Source organism: Spea bombifrons, chromosome 3, assembly GCF_027358695.1.
Source record: "Spea bombifrons isolate aSpeBom1 chromosome 3, aSpeBom1.2.pri, whole genome shotgun sequence".
NCBI lineage: Eukaryota > Metazoa > Chordata > Amphibia > Anura > Pelobatidae > Spea > Spea bombifrons.
In genome coordinates this window covers 96,158,761-96,176,520 of record NC_071089.1, presented here as the reverse complement: position 1 = coordinate 96,176,520, position 17,760 = coordinate 96,158,761, and the positions used below count along the sequence as shown (strand labels likewise).

At 38.5% G+C, this 17,760-nt stretch overlaps 1 protein-coding gene across 1 annotated transcript in view; it reads left to right on the top strand.

The window, feature by feature from the left end:
- SLC9A9 (solute carrier family 9 member A9) overlaps window positions 1–17,760 on the top strand; it is a 206,200-nt gene that overhangs the window by 130,058 nt on the left and 58,382 nt on the right. The window contains exon 12 of the mRNA XM_053459240.1: window positions 6,230–6,383. Coding sequence (XP_053315215.1) covers window positions 6,230–6,383 — 154 coding nt within the window. The remainder of the gene's footprint in view (window positions 1–6,229; window positions 6,384–17,760) is intronic.

The window sequence follows — 17,760 nt, the reverse complement described above, 5'->3', positions numbered from 1 at the left end:
CCACCCCTACACACATTATACTTACATAAATATGTGTATGAATGCGTAAATAAAGATTTAAATCCAAGAAAACATTATACCTTTTTGTTAGCTGCCATGTACAGTAAATGGGAAATTAGTAATTCATTGACTGCGTCATCCAGTTGATTCATATTGTGAAGACTAACTGATTAGAATGCTAGTAGAGAGATGTCTTAAGTTTTATCACACTGATTTACTATTTCATGGGGGGTCAATCTGTATTTATGGAATAGGGTAAGTTATTTAGAAGAATGCATTTTAGTCACAATTTCTATAAACACATCTGCTTTTTCTATGTGTATTGTAATTTTTAGAGATGTGACATCCAGCAGGCATTCTAAACAATTTTTTTATACCCAAATGGCTACTATATTTCAATATATTTTGAAGTATGGCAGTGTATATACACATTTCATGCCTATTTGATATAAAATTCTGCTAGATGATGGACTTCATTTTAGTTGTAGTTTCCTCTGATACATTTCATTTGGGTTACTTCAAAATATCACACATTAATTTTAGATCTAAAAACCATATGTGATGCAACTTCATTCCAGGCATTTCAATATGTTGCCCCAAAATGTGTGAATTTTATGTTCTTTTTATACTGACACAGTTGAAGTACATTGAGAGGGGAGGAGGCATTCAATGAAAAAAAGCTGAGAAATTAAAACTCGTCATATTTCCCTTATGTTGAAATCTAGAATTTAGACACTTAGAGCATAAGGATTTCTTTATCATATTTCACCACCTATCAACACATTTAATAAAACTCAGCTTAATCAACACTTTTCAATAAAAACATTTGGGAAGGTTGATAAAATGTAATGAAATCTTTCAAAATCTAAGATTGCTAGTGAAATTGCATTAGATTTAATAGAAGAGATTTAGCTACACAACCCTGTCATTATCTATATACCTGGAATAAATCAACTTTATCTTCAGGAGAAGACGTGTTCCTCACATTGTCTTCCACGTATAGAAGATCTAATGCTTCCCAGGGCTTTGTGATCAGTAATGAAATGCACAGACGTGTTTTTCTACTGTTTTATTCATCACCTTATTCATATTTAATGTCACACTCACTATTTTAATGCTTCTGTGCGCACTTTTCATAAACTTATCTGATATCTGTCTTTTGTAAGTCACTTTTCATTTGTCTGCATTGGTGTCTGACAGCTATTTCCAAGGCTTTAAAAGACTGAAATTTGTCTTTATCAGCAGCGTACAGTCATCGGTTATTTTCCTTAAGAATTCTGTTGTCAAACTTTTCTGTCTGGCATTGCTTTTTGCTTGCCTTCCGGGCTTTTTATTTGTCACCTTCAGAATAACAACAAGAGAACCTTCCTACCCCCTTGTCATGAGGGTTCCGTACTGCCGGGCGCATTATCAGAAAGCGCTTTTTCCACAATTTTACCATTTTATTATCAATACTGAAGTCAGGTTGCCATTTTTACCTTTTATGACCTTACAGATGACACATACTGAAATATCAGTTGGGATTTTTTTCGTTCTTGCTTTGCAGACTCACTAGTATATTTTTACAATAGATATCCATATCTGCTATAATAAGATGTAGGTGCTATGAAAAGGTCCGTGTTATTATTGGTAGCGTTACCGCAAGGTTCGTCTGTTCACAGGATTAAGTATAGTGCATTGGTTTCTGTGTGAGCAAGGCCTCTGCTACCAGGGGCACCTGGATAATATGATGCTAGGCAATGTATCATGAGATTCTGCTCTATGTCCATAGAGCTGTGTAACATTGTAACAGGCTCAGCAGAAGATGAAGTAGAACCAGACAAAGTTGCTTTGGCATCTGCATTGTAAAAAAAAAAAATGCACTCTGATGGTAGAGTAAGCATTTATTATGCAATTACATCTTGATATATCCCCGTTAAAGATGCAGTCCTGTAAGGACATTATATACTTTGTGACTGTATGTAAATTCTATGGTCTACACCCTCCAGACATTCGGAATAAAGAACTGAAGTGAGGATCCTTACACAAACAGATCCACCTCTGATTCATAATGCCTGGGAGAGAGAGAGAGTGTGTGTGTATGTATGATGTAAGAGTGAGTGTTAGTGTATGGTGTTAGAGTAAGGGGTAGGGGAAGGGAAACTAAGAAAACCAATCTGTTAGGGGAACACTGCAGGACAGGGGCACCTGGATACTCTTGTAGGCTGTCCATGTTACAAGTGGCACTGCTTTTATGAGGAGAGAAGCCACAAGTAGGCAAAAATCACCTGGATAAATAGCACTTGGGAAATATTTATTCTGCTTCTATTTTAGCATGTATCCTTTCACAGAAAAGGTAGATATAAATGTTGGAGTGTGGTGCAAAGCACAAGTCATAACTCTCATTGGGTTTAGCCAAGAATTTCTTTTGGAACCTAGCAACACCTCTGCCAGAAAGTGGAAATGTGCCCAGCTGCAGTGTGGGGGGAACACTTGTGACGCACAAACCTAACACTGCCCATGCCTCAGAACAAACCATCCGTATATCATACTGTGCGGATTCAGCCTGAGCATCATGTTTAAACTAAATGAAAAAGGATGGTGCAAGGTTCAGGGAGGTACTGCAAGAGAACCTGCTTCAGTCCATCTTTTAACAGGACACCGGCCCCAAGGACGAGGTCAGACAAAAACTGGAGAGGTTATCTTTAAGAGCAAACCACGAGTGTCCTAGTGTGGCCCAGTCAAAGTCTCTATCAATCCCATAGAAAATATCTGGTACTAGATATTTAAAAATATAAAAATGGTCTTTGATGCCAACTATGTAGATGGTTGACTTTAGGGTCTCCTAAAGAAAAAAGAGGCTGTAGTTTGGCACCTGAGGTGACAGAAGCCAATTTCCCCGTTCCAGAGAAACTAAAGAGGAAAGCCTTGCGTTTGTAGTGACAGCTGATCTATTGTGAGACTATTAAAAAGCCTGATCCCTGCTGCCATGAAGAGATCACTGATTGTGATGGCACAGGTTCTCTGCAGTTTTATTTAAAAAAGGCACACGGTACTGGATTAGGAGTCCAATATGCAGGTCCATATACTCCACTGAGACAATAGAATAAACCACTAGGCGATTCAAATTGTCTAAGGCAGGCACCAGGCTATAGAATATCCAGGTCACGGTCCAAGGGTCAGGGGCAGACAGCAAACATAGGATAACCAGGTCACAATTCATACGTCAGTGGCAGGCAGCAGGCAAAAGGATATCAGGAGGCAGGGGTCAAAGCCAGGAGTACAGGCGCAAATTAGCTTGAGAGCACTCAGGAGATACACACAAGTGGAAGCAGCATACCTGAATGCCAGCATACAGAGTTCGAGGCTATTTAGGTAATTCCCCTGTGTGACGTCAGAAGCCCTGCAGCCTAGCAGGAGAGTTGAGAAGAGGAGGCACTGCCTCCGTGAGTGGATGTACTGTCCCTTCTGCCAACAGCTGTGCCAGCCTACTACCACCAACATCAGATCCCTGAGAACCAGCAGGGAATAAAGAACAGATGGCAGAGGTCAGCAACCGTCAACGACACAGAAAGGATATGCAACCCACCGCATACCCATGCCTCCCACCATGTCAAATTATGTGAGGCACAGTTTGCCTTTGACTAGGTATCATGAATACCTGGATTTGTCTTGAGAAATTCTAAGCTGTTTATAAGCTCCTATGTCTAACTATAGCAAAACTATGAAAACTGTCCAAGCCTCTCATTGGGATAGATTTGCCGTCACCCTAGGCACTCAAAGAGTTACGTTATTACATCTATACCTACACACTTGTTATATATAAATGAAAAAAACATTTTTAAAGGTTGGTTTGAAATCTGGAACAGTAATATTTCTCTTTGTGAAACCCACAATTATGTTTAGAGACTTTGATGTGTACAGCAATCTAATGACTCCTATAAAAGAATATTTCATAATTTGCATACTTGACTTTTTCTTGTAATTAAATATTAAAAGGCAAAGAGTAAAGCAGAAAGATACTTGGGGTCATTGCCAATCCTCAAAGCAGAAAGCTGCAAACAGAAGTTTTTTTTTTTAAATGAATATCTCCAGAACTGAATAAGGTTCAAAGGTTTTGGCGGATTTAATAGCTGTGCCTCTGCTCTTCTGCCTGGTGATTGTTTCATAGTGAGAGCAGATGCGATGAGAGTTATAGATCAGCTGTGAAAAGCCTTGGCGGATGGAACAAAGATTAAACTTTATAAAGGTTATTATGACATTTATAAAGAAGACAATCAGCATATATGGTATTAAAGACAAGGTGAAATTTCAAAACATCTATGTCTAGCTCATCTTCGATGCATTTGTCTAACACAATAGAATGGATAGCCCAAGCAGGGGCATATCTGTAGAGTATTTGGGACCTGGGACAAATCTTATATTTGGGACCCTCCACACTTTAAAATGTAAAAACCCTCACAGTAAATTGTTTGCAAAAATAAATTTCCCTTCTTTAACCCAGCATTTTGCCTACCTTTCTGCCCCAAGCATGACACTGAGCCCAGGGTTGCATTGGTCTTATCGCTTAATGTGGACTTGGCGAGAGACTAAATGTTGGAGGTTAAGAAACATGCATTTGAAAACTATGGTATTTTGGTTTTTGACATTAGCATTTAGGAACTATTTGGGTTTCAAATAATTATTAATGTAATAATAGTCAGCAGCATATTCTGGTTTAGGATGAGTAGGGCAGCAACTCCAGCAATCAGGCTCCCTGTAGCGCCACTGCTGTAGGGGCAATAAAAAGGGAGATTGCGGCATTTGTGATGCAGAGAGGCAGCACCAAAGCTAAATCTGCAGAAAAATCATCTTTGTAAATCGCAGAGAAGGGTTAATCTGTCCAGTTAAGATTATTTATCCATAAAGAATATACGTTTGTGTTGCTACTATGGCTCATATGTCCCAAGTGTACCTTTTTAGGAGGGGCAGATGTCTTTCTTCTCCTGATGCCCCTCTTTTTCGGTCCTCAGAGTGTTTGGTGGCTGTGAATGCATCACAGTGTTCTAGAGCCCTAGACGACACAGTACTGTGTATGAAAAAAATATATATTTTGTTTGTAAGTGACATGCATTATTATTCTTTTAGATGCCTTACATAAACGGGTCACAATGTCACATACAAAGTCTCTTTGGTTCCCTGCAGGCCATACCTCTAACCATACTTCTGAGTAGAAGTGCCTTGTTTCGACCATTGAAATATTGGGCGGTAGGGACATCTCCTCTGCGAAAAGAGGCTTTCTCACATAATCAGTTATTGCAGACAAAATAAAATATTATTGTTTTATTTCCCAGGGCTATAATCTTTCACATATTCCAGCAGATATTTCGGTAGTAAATAAAAATCATATTGTTTGTGCTAATTATGCTATAATCATTACATACTGTGGGTGCTAATATCATCCTCTAAGTTAAATTCGTTTTACTTGGCTGAGTAGCGTTATACTATTATTAGTTACTTATTAGTGCTTGACAGTTTGGAAGAGCTTGCTTTACTTAAAGTATGTTAACCCTGAAAATGTCAGAACATGCCAGACAAGCATTTTGTCAATGAGATGACATTTTCTTTTTACCTAATGCTGTGACTTAACCCTTTGCAGTTTGTTACACACCTGTCTAATGTCCATTATACACAATTAAGTCCTGTGACCTTCTATGAAGTGATCCATTGTACTCCTTATAATCCATGTGAACATTAGTTATACACTAAATATTTAGGACATACATGGTATTAATACCAACAAATTAAATCTGTGAACACAGAGACGCACAATGGAAATGGACACATTCCCTATAGAAAAATTGGGGTTTTGCCACATCTGTGACATACTGTATCCACGACAGATCGTGTATAATAGTTTGTAACTCCAGATACATACTATGGAGCATGCAGCATCTTTAGAAATCCTTCCATCAGCCTCCAGAATTTTCTATCACTTGGGAAGAAACAATCCTAATGATCAAACCTTAATTGAGGGTGACAGACCCCGTTATTGACGTTTAAGTTTAATTACCATATAGTAAGACAGATACCGTTATTGAGGGATGAGTTGTTGACCTTGAAAGACTGGAGTTCAACACCCGTGTCCCCTGAAATCCCTTGGAATCACTCTGAAAAAAAATTGTTCTGAAACCTTGAAAATCATTTAATGATCAGTAGGTGTGAGCCAAGATGTCAGGCTAATAGTGCGTATGTCATTTCTTTCTCTAAGGTTTACGTGGAGCGATAGCATTTGCTCTAGCTATAAGGGATACAGATTCACAGCCGAAACAAATGATGTTTACTACAACGCTACTCGTTGTGTTCTTTACGGTCTGGGTGTTTGGAGGAGGTACGACCCCAATGTTAACATGGTTGCACATCAGGTGAGTGACTTTTACATTACATTTTAAACTAATATATATTTCTATGATTGTATTTTCACTGTTACTGTATTATATTTGTGTGTATAGGTTTTGTGAATGCATAGTCATTGTAAATTAGTGATTAAACTCCTACATGCTCATTGTGGAAGTGGAAAAGCTACTAAACCAAACAGGAACAATGACTAGAAACTGAGCTAATTATGGTAACCCAATGTACAGTTCACACGGGAGTATGATGTGAGATACTAAGATACTGGTGCATTTTATAATATCACCTTACTATTTTTACGCAGCAACATTAGCTCTTAATACAGTTCACAGCATGCATACCAATGCGAGAAAGCTCTTTTTCATGTCCATGTCTGTGTTAGATAAATGCAGGTAAGTCATAGCTCCAGTTATCTTTTTAGGCATTGTTGCCAGCTTGGACAGGCTAGTTCTCCTTTTACGCATGTATTATGTAGTCACTGAACAATCTTGAATGTTCAGAATTCCTCTGCAGTGTATTTCCATCCATGGAGACCTCTAATGTATGCCTCTAAAAGCTTATCACTGTGAGCCATTCTAATGACATGCATTGATGTTTAACATTCTTAAAAACAATCCACCAGTCTTTAAAAAGACAAAATATAGATAGCGCTAGAGTGAAAAGGTCCAATGACAATAAAGAGCAGCTGATGTGAACATTGCCTTTCTAATCTCTCTCTTGAAGAATATTGTGTGGACCAGTGTTTGGAGGCAAGACCATGTATAAGTAAAATGCCCAGGAACAGGTCACAATTTTTAGTAGGTGCATCCCTAACACAAGTTGCTACCCACCATACCCATACAGCCACCTTTTGGCCCTCAGTTTCAAAGTGTTGTAACATGGCCACATGATTTTACAGCTCCCTTGGATGGTCAGGCGAGATCAGAGGATCTCCCCAAATGTCCCATGATCCCCACTGTTCTCAAAAATGAGGCAAAATAGTACCTAAAAATCAGAACACTGTACGTGTGCCATGTACACATGATGTGTGCTTTTGTGTCTTTCCACAGCTGTTGGAGTGCCCTTGACAATCTTTGTAGTAGTTTGTAGAAGTCTCAAATATATTAAAAGTATTATAAATTGAGTTTGGGAAATATGTGATGAATGTAGAACTAATATTAAATGAATCTAGTTGGGTTACATAAGTGAAATTAGTATAACATTGCAACGAACCAGTGCTCTGACCAACCATTTGTACGACTGCAACACAACCTGTGTTAGGGCAATGAGTGTACACGTTTCTAGAAATTCCATAGGAACCAATATAACAGTCTTGCTGTTAGAAAATACCAGACAGTATTTTTAATTGCTTAGAAACAACACCTTACATTGCAATCTAGCAAAGAAAAGCTCTCAGTTATCTTGAATATTCTGCTGCTCTCAATTTGGGGGAAAAGACAACCTTTTATTCCAAATTCAACAAGGCTTGATGCTGAGCAGTGGGTTTGGGGCACATAGTATTTCTAAAGATTTTTCTCATGGTTGAGTAATAGTCAAAAAGGAAAAATGTAAAAACAAAAAATATATTTTTTCCTCTGAACGTTCCTTCTTCAGTCATTATGAAGACAACATTTATAACGGCAGTTGGTATAAAATGCTAATGAGGCTAGTTCAGAGTGTCCAGGGCAAACCATGAAGGGTGCCAGTGGCTCCTGTTTTCCTGACCCAGCACCTACTGCCACCCCAGCCGCCTTACTGCTCATTGCCTACTCAGTGTGTTTCCTTGCTACTAGGCTGAGTATCGGCCATTCATGGGACACATTATACTGTTTATATGTTGCTGATCAGCATATGTGCCTTTCTTCTCTGCAGCATGAGGAATGTATAAACATACAGAAACAAATCTGCTATTAAGTAATACATCTGTCATGCTGCTGGGCACCTCTTTACATGTACTTCTTAGCAACATGTAAAATGCATATGTGTCCTGAAAATTTGTAGATGTGGTCAACCAACATTAGCTTGACTGCACGTCGTCTTAATACTTGCGTGCTTTTTATGAGTTAATGAATTCTGGAAAACACAAACCATATAAAGATTTAAATTCTACTGCTTGGGTAGCTGCAAAATCAATTTTCCAAAATCACAGATATTTTAATTCCCTTTAATTGGCACTGTACATTTCATGTGACCATTAAAACACTGTTTCTGATTATATTTTGCCGTTTAAACTGTTTATCTTTAGTCCTTCAGTTCTTTTTAAATAAAAGCCCATCTACTTTGTGTGTAGGGTTTTCTTAGTTCAAAACCTACACTGATCTGTAAATCCCCTTTTGCCGGAAACTAAAAAAAAAGGATTACTTACATCCACTTATTTTTGTGACCTTATTAGACCATGACCAGCCTAGAGGCAGCAGCGTGAAAACCAGAATCCCTGCTAAACAATATCTCCTATGGGATACCCAACCGGGTGAGAAATTAATTAAAACACAGCAGATCTGCACTGAAAGTCAAGAACCATCCAGCTTCATAAAATCATTCTCTAACCACATTTAGATAGAATTTAGAAAGCTTTACTCCGATGGGAAATTGCATCAGCGCAGTAATTGTCATGTAAATAAATGCATAAAAGTAGCCTGCTCCTTTTTTTTCCCCTAATAACAGCATATCTTACAAAGCCGCAGTACAATTTTCCAGAGCAGTCTTTACGATTGAGCTTAAGGCCTGGATGCAGGCTCTCTTGGAAGACTGCATGCTCAATGCAGTGCACTGTGATGTCATGGCATGACAATGTTACCCATGGACCTACGTCCTGGTGTGGGACATTGGAAAGTGGATAGGGATGATCCTATGATCTCCAAATATAACAATCTTTTGTGTAGTTTTTCTGCATGTAGATACTCTAGTATGGGGGATAGCTGTGTCAGCCCTGCGGTATAAAAGTGAAAAATTTGTACTGTGATATGTGGTAATCCTTTTTTCTATTTGACACTTTAGTATGTCTGCATACCAGTTGATCAATAGACATATTGTAAATGCATTGTGTTGACAGCTTGCCCCTTCTCACCTTGACATCAAATTCACCCATGATAACCATACCTGGGAACTGTCCGGGGTTTCACCCAAACACTCTGGGTGCCGCTTCTCTGGGTCTCCGGGCCACTGCGGAGAAGCTATGGGTCGCAGGATCGGCATTGCGGCACACCAGACTCCCTGCCCACCTCCCTATTAACAATAGTGTGTGTCCCGCTACATCAGCCGGACAGCCCACCGACACCAGCAGGACTGCCTCCCCGGTAGCCAGAGCCAAAAAATTCCCAGGTATGATGATAATCCCTAGTATTGTGTAAACACACTATTGTAGTAGGAAAGCACTGTGTATTTTATACCCATATATGCATTGCCTTACATGAAGCTAATAACACGCGGGGTGCAGAACCAGCTACATAAGAGAATTGCTTGCAATAAACCCATCGAGACGCGAAGGGCTGAGTAATGTATGTTTTACTCACTGCATGAGCTTTTAAAGGGTTAACCCCACCATGGCTCTGGGCAATATATCATTACCAAAGTCAAGACAGAGCTCATTTTCAAGACATTATTGGGATGTGGGGAAGCTATTTATTTCTCATAAACTCCTAAAAGGCAATACAAATAAGGCACCTTCCCTACTAACATAAAGGAGTTACCACGTTTAAACTGCAGATGCTGGCAGCAATCAGATCATATTCCCACAAGATGAGTGATATTAAGCACCTTCGGGGTATATTACGTGTGTGGAGTGACATATAAGAAGTGTTCTAGAGTTGGAGAGATTATCTGTAATGTTGTCCACCCAAAGTTTCACTCTCTGCCAGTCAGATGGGCTTCCTCGTCATTTTGTAATTATTTTGTGTTCATGTTTGTGTGGGCAAAATCACATCTTTTAATGCTACTCTTTCTTATAAAAAAAAAGAGAAAGAGCTGGAAGCGATAACTAGATATATTGCATACTTGAGGAGAACACTGATATCAAATGTACAGTCATCTCAGTATTTCCACATGACTTGTTTTTCAATACTTGTGACCGTAATACCGTAAAAATACACGCATTGCTCTAGATTAGGTTAAAAATAATAATGCCCCCTTCACTCGGTAAGAAAATCCCTCTCTGTCTCAGCTAATCCAGCTCCATGCAGTCAACGAAAGGAAACTGACAGTAATTATTTAAGGATCAAGGTCCATAAATATTTATTTTATGTTTCACAGGTGTCTCTGCACTGCAGACGTGTTCTGGGAATAGGAAACTATTTCATGGATCGATTCTTTGTAAAAATCAGCTTGTTCCCTTTTACCAATTAAACACCGTTAAACATGTTTTCTAACCAGTGGTGTGCCGTAGGTAGCCGCTTCAGTAATAAATGTGTAAAACAATAAAGGGAAAAAGTGTTAGGCAAATACAATGCATGTACACAAACTATGAAGGTCTTCAGTCCATATACCACGGTTAACAGAGGTTTAAACAAAGATTACCATTCCATTAACCCCACGCGCATCACAGGAAACACCATATACCACGGGCTTTGTTCTCTAGAGGGACAGTTGTCAGGTGAGGTCGCTCCACTGTTAAAGGTGTGTAGTCTGTGACATAATCATATATGGTAGGCTCAGCACTTCAAATTGTGACGTATTTTGTGTGTGGACGTTAAAATACATCACAATTCGATGTTACATAGTTACATAGTTACATAGGCTGAAAAAAGACATGCGTCCATCAAGTTCAGCCTTTCCTATATCTGTTTATTTGTTGCTGTTTGATCCAAAAGAAGGCAAAAAACCCCGGCTTCGCTCTTTCCAATTTTGCACTAACCAGGGAAAAAAATTCCTTCTTGACCCCAAAATGGCAGTCAGATTTCTCCTTGGATCAATAAGCTGTTTCCCCATAATTAAAGATTATATCCCCGAATATTATGTTTTTCCAGGTATCCATCCAGTTGCAGTTTAAACGTCTGTACAGACTCTGATAAAACTACCTCTGCAGGCAGAGAATTCCACATCCTTATTGTCCTTACTGTAAAAAACCCTTTCCTCTGCTTTAGTCTAAATCTCCTTTCTTCCAGTCTGAACGCATGACCACGTGTCCTATGCATAGTCCTGTTTATGAACAGATTTCCACACAATGGTTTGTATTGGCCCCGAATATATTTATATAACGTTATCATATCCCCTCTGAGGCGACGTTTTTCTAAACTAAACAGATTTAAATTAGTTAACCTTTCTTCATAACTATAGTGCTCCATTCCTTTTACTAATTTTGTAGCCCGCCTCTGCACCCTTTCTAGTGCTATGATATCCTTCTTTAGGCCCAAAATTGCACAGCATACTCAAGGTGCGGCCTTACCATTGATTTATACAGAGGCAAAATTATATCTTTATTCCGCGACTTGATGCCCCTTTTTATACACGACAATACCTTACTGGCCTTAGCAACCGCAGATTGACACTGCACATTGTTGCCTAGTTTGTTGTCTATAACAATTCCCAAATCCTTCTCATTTGTCATTACCCCTAATTCACTACCGTTTAGGGTGTAGGTTGCTTGTGCATTCGCTACCCCGAAGTGCATAACTTTACATTTATCTACATTGAAATTCATCTGCCATTTGTGTGCCCAGTCCCCCAGTCTATCTAGATCCCTCTGCAGCACAGTAATATCCTGCTCGCCCTGTATAACTTTACCTAGTTTTGTGTCATCTGCAAACACAGAAACATGACTTTCAATGCCTCCTGCCAGGTCATTTATAAATATGTTGAATAAAATTGGTCCCAGAGCAGAACCCTGAGGGACACCACTTACCACTTTTGACCAGCTTGAAAATTTACCATTTATAACAACTCTCTGTTCTCTACCTCTAAGCCAATGTTCTACCCAAGAACAAGAATTTCTGAGCCTTTGTTTATCTTATTATTCTAATCATGTGGAGGTGAAAAGTCTGCCATTCATTCTTATTTCATGCTATATAAAGCACACCATTCCTTTATTTTCAGAATCAGCAGTGATGTGTGTAGGTTGTGTCCTGCTCTAAATCTGACTCAACTCATGCACTCTCTTAATCTTCATTGGTCCCACCCCTTCCTGCCCAGGCCACACCTTGTCCTGTTTATGAGCCACCCCTTCCTCTGTAAACTCTACACTTTCTTTTTTGCTCCCACCTCTTCCTCTTTAGGCCCACCCTTTTCTGTATATTAAACATGGATACCAACAATTATATGTGTATTGTGTTGTCTTGTACACCCTTTCAAATGTTTAAATAATCTTTAAGTACAATAATGAAAAGTGTAAACTCAACCACTTTCACCTGGAGTAGTCATCCATGTCGGCTATACTAGAAGAATCACAGACACTCAAATTGTTTGAATTAACACACGGTCAGCCTATGATGTGAGCAGTAACTCCACACATCAAGCCTGTTATTGTACATTCACACACCTTTTGCATCATATATATATATACAAGACAGTGCTGTAAATTACATATTTGCCCCCCAACCAGCTTGTCACTTGCCAGTGCCATCTTGGTCCCCAAACAGCTTGCCTTCTCACTTGGCTTAAGACTTCAGAGTTGCTCTGCATCTGCTTGTGACTATTCCTCAGCTCATTCCCTCCAGGCCTCCATGTAACTGGTACTCCAGACAAGCTGGTTTTGTTGCCCCCCTCCCTGAAAATTATTGAGAAAATGGGCTCAATTCTGCTTTAGGGCATCCCTGTGGCCAAGATACAGGACTGCGCACTGAGATCCTGTCCTTAGGACCTTTGTTACATAGCTGTATTCACAAAGGTCTTTGCTTGAAAAGCTGTGGTACCCATTTTTTATGTCTTTCTTCGTGTCTTTTTATATAACCATAATTTGTTTACCCAAGCAAAGCTACCAACACTGGGGTAGCCCCACATCACTAGCTTGAATAACAATGTATTTTCTAACTGTAGGGACATGGGAGCCAGAGGTGGGGCTGTATTTCTTAAACATGGAGGGCAGACGAAACATTTGTTGTACTTTTGGTGTGTGGGTGTGCTTTAGAGTACGGTGTTTCATTGTGTATGTGACCAAGATGATGAAGACAGACTTTCCAATTTGAGCTTGCTTACTTTGGAAGAAATACATACTTGAATACCTATGACTTTTTTCAAACTGATTTCACTAAAGAAGAAGACTAAAAGCCTTAAAACTAAAGAATATATATTTTGTGATGTTACTGTTTATTTTTACACACCCTAAAAATATTTATGTTGCGGGTTTATTGTACAGTATCATTTATAATTGCCAATGAGGTACAGTAAGGGATAAAGTATACGTGAGAGTATGTGCTTAGCTTCTTTCTAAGAACTTAATTAATGCGATTATGCTGTTTGGTGATAGAAATATTATAGACCCTTTACCCCTCTAAACATAACTACATTAATGCAAATGCAAAGTAACAGTGGGGTAAATTAGGTCTCAAGAATAATTAGCTAATTGCTGGATTTTAAATGATTGGCCATTCACAAAGCTGTTATAAAATAAGAGCTTTAGATCAAGTGAGCAGATGCCCCCACTTAACCAGGGTGACATATAAAATATGCATCATGGAGAGCAGCAATTATTTACATAGAATGCATTTTTCATGTGTGTTCTTGATTAAATGGAACATTTGGCCACTTGACTTTGGGGATTTCTTTCACTAGAGATATACAACTCAGCCTTGTAAACATCTTGTATTCTGTATAATGCAGTATTTATTATGTTACATCATTACTTGGCTAAGTATTTTAGACACTGTTTGCTTTTTTTCATTCTTCCCATGTTTGTGGGTGGGCTACCCTAGGTTATTGATTGGTCCAGACACTAGTGGTGGAATTTTCAGAAACCCTCAAGCCTGTGACCAATATGGGGCATATGTGCTGGCCGAAAGGCTCTTAAGCTGACATAGGGCCATTGGAGATTCTAGAAGTGAGTAGTGGATCCAATATCCACAAGTATGTGGAGAAAATGGCCCTTCAGTGCAGCCGGTTGACGTAACCAGATAGTTTTAATTATACATTGAGAAAGAGCAGAATTAATTATGCACCAGACCTCTTTCATATGGAAAGAAAAACAATGAAAACACACACACACACACACACAGCAGGGCACTTATGGGAAGCGGGCAACATTATAAATCTGAAAATGTTTGTTAGTTTATTTCTACGCCTAACCTTTTGCAGAGAGATGGCTCATACACTCCGCCAAAACATTCCATGCACTATTACAAATATTACTTTTTTTTTGTTGTAGTGTCTGAAATGGTAAATAGGGGACAAGAGCTCTACCTCAACAAGGGGGGCTAAACTGGAAGATAAGACACCAAAGTGGTTGGAGCAGGTCAGGCTTTTCCAACAAGTTTTGTGAAATGTGGTTATAGCAGATTCAAGGTCGCCATAACCAGTTAATTTAGGGTAAGAACAGCATTTAGTATACGAGTGATTTTTAATTCGAACACTTCTTTCTTTATTAATGATCCAAAATTCAAAGAAAAAACTTTTGGAGGTGATTTGTTTTCCATTTCAAAGTAATGTAGTGCAAGTTAGTGATGGAGTAAAATATGTTGCATTCGTTATCCCAGCATGGACTTTAGCTGTCAAAAGAAAGTAAAGGGAACCCAACAGCATCTTATTAGCATCACATACTTTCCATACTTATTAACGCATAGTTGGCTAGATGAAAATGCCATTGTGTCTGGAAGCATAATGGTGAGTGAGATTTCTGTATTGTTTTATGGGAGGGTGAACATCTAACATTTATTATTAAACTGCTGTATCGACATTGTAATTTTTCACCCAAGGTCACAAGAGTTACTGTGACGTTGTAGCTGTTCAGACGTTTCATGTGATCACATGATATTTCAGCATCTGGGTCAAAGAGGATAAGTGGTCAAGCGCAGGTAATTCTTAGCTCTCTGTAATCCACTAATAGGCATCATGTAATCGCATAAATCAAGGTTCTACTAAATCCGTGAATTTATTATAGATTAGAGACTGATTAAACCTCTGTCTTTTTTAATAGAGAATAGCTACACACCAATAGACACGCATATTTTGATAGTCAAAGAGGCAGCATTTCTAAATCCAGGTATCCATGGCAACAGCTTGCTCCAATCGGAACACTTTTTGATCTGACGGTTCTAAACATGACTCAGCAGTCATTCCAGATAAGTCTCTGAGCTTGCTGAAGGGGGGCTTACATGGTCAGTAGTAGTGGTAGCAACGTTTATGTTATCTAATTAAAATGTGATTTTAGCCTAACCATCTGTTGTGAAGCATTAAAAGAGCCACAATAGCACTGGAGGGATGAGATTTGCATTTATTTAAGGGATGAAGACCAATGATGTGTGTATATATATATATATATATATATATATATATATATATATGCACCCTTAATTAGTGCTATTGACTGTTTAAACATTTCATTTTGGCTCACAAGCAGAGGCTCGCGTGGCATGCCACACATAATTTAGATAGCCTTGAGAAACACGCTGACTTGAAAGCCTTTTTTCTGCAACGATGTACGAGGGAGTAGAATCACCTTATGCAAACCTGTTTTAAAATTGTTAACATTATTATAAAAAGCACCTGTGAAATAGTGGCATAAAATGCTGAAATAGGGCATGCCAGATTACACTGTAATGTATTACAATTACTGTGCAAAACTACAATTATCCTCACTCTGTCAACATTTGTATTGTATGACACACGGGGACAAAAAGTATCTACTCTAGGTAAGAAAGTAATTTATTTCCGGGCATTTAAAGACATAATGCCAGTGTTATTGTGTGACTAGAAACTGTTTTTCTTCTTTTCTCCTTTGAAGGAGCTGACACCGTTATGTCACAGTTATAAATGGTATCTGAAAGAGATGCATCTGAAATTTGTTCTCGTTTCACAAAAAGGGCCAGGCAATCCATTATGTATAGATGGGAACATTTTACGGAAGGGGATCCATAGATGAAATGTGCCTGAGTTTATTTTCTAGACTCCGAAGGAAATACTTTATATGATTTTGAAGAGAAGAATTAAATCAATTGTCTTTCCTTTGTAGTCCTAGCCGGCACCTCTCCTTCTCTCGGAGATCATCAAAAACATATCCGGCAGATGTAAGGCAATGTTCTCCAATAAAAGCCAGTTAAACACTGTTACAATTTTTTTAACCAAATTTTATTTTCATTTCCATTTAAGTATTAATTTAAGTATTAATATAGAAAAATCCCATTTTGTTTTCCTTAGTGCTGAAAGTAGCTTATATCTGAATTAGAAAGCAAAAGAACACTATATATAATTTAATATCCCTGACACTAACACTGTAGAAAAAATGCATATTAAAGTATTCTGTAAGCGAATTAACGTGCATTCTTTCAAAACAAAACCAAAAAAATATTTTACCTAACACAGAAGCAGAAGAAGTGCGTGTGATGGCCAGAGCATCCCTTTTATTTATTGCTAGTTTTATTTTTTTACATTTTATTGTACATGCAGCCTGGGGGAAGCATACCTAGGTACATCCCAGTGTTGCCTTCCTGGAGCTCTCCCTCATGGGGGACATTGGCTTTGTGTGGGGGCTGGGTGGCTGCATGTATGGACAGGGCTAGCCCCAAAAGCCCTTAAGGTGGGGGGGTCCACAAACTGCTCTTCTACCCAGAGAAGAAACTGACACTGAATAAAAGTGACAAAATGATCTGTCATGCAATAAGTTAAAACCATTTTACTTGATTTATAATTAGTTTTATTAATTTACAGATTTTTCCTTAGATCTAAATATTCTCAAGTATTTCAATAGGATTAACTACAGATTGTAGTAAACATTTGTAGTAAGAAGATTATAACAAAGTTTGTATTAAACAGTAATAATGATGCAAGCCTGCATTAGTCTGTCTAGACAGTTAGATTAAACAATGCTTTTATGTGGGTTAGGAAGATAACAGAGGCCATAAGTATCCAGCGATAATTCTTGAATGTTTTATCTACGTTGGGCAGTAGACTGTAAAACTATACCACCGGTTCCTGTAATGATCTAGAATTGATTATCCTAATGCGGCAATTGAATTCAAGCAAAAGGCATTGTATTAGAACAGAGGTTTCAATGTCAGTCCTAAGGCAGCTATTACAGACATCATTGCTTGTTTATAGGAGAATGTGTTAAAGCGACAGAACCAGAGGTTAAACTGCATGCGCTCAAGTAAGGATATTTCCTAAATCTGCCATTCTTCTGGCATCTGGGCAAGAATTAGATTGCGAAACAGACACAAATTATGGCTTCAAATTCTGAATTTAAAGTGTAGAGTTATCCATAGATCTAGCTCCCTTGACTTCGTGTAAAACCCCTTAGTACCCCCATTATAAAATGGTATAAGTGTGAGC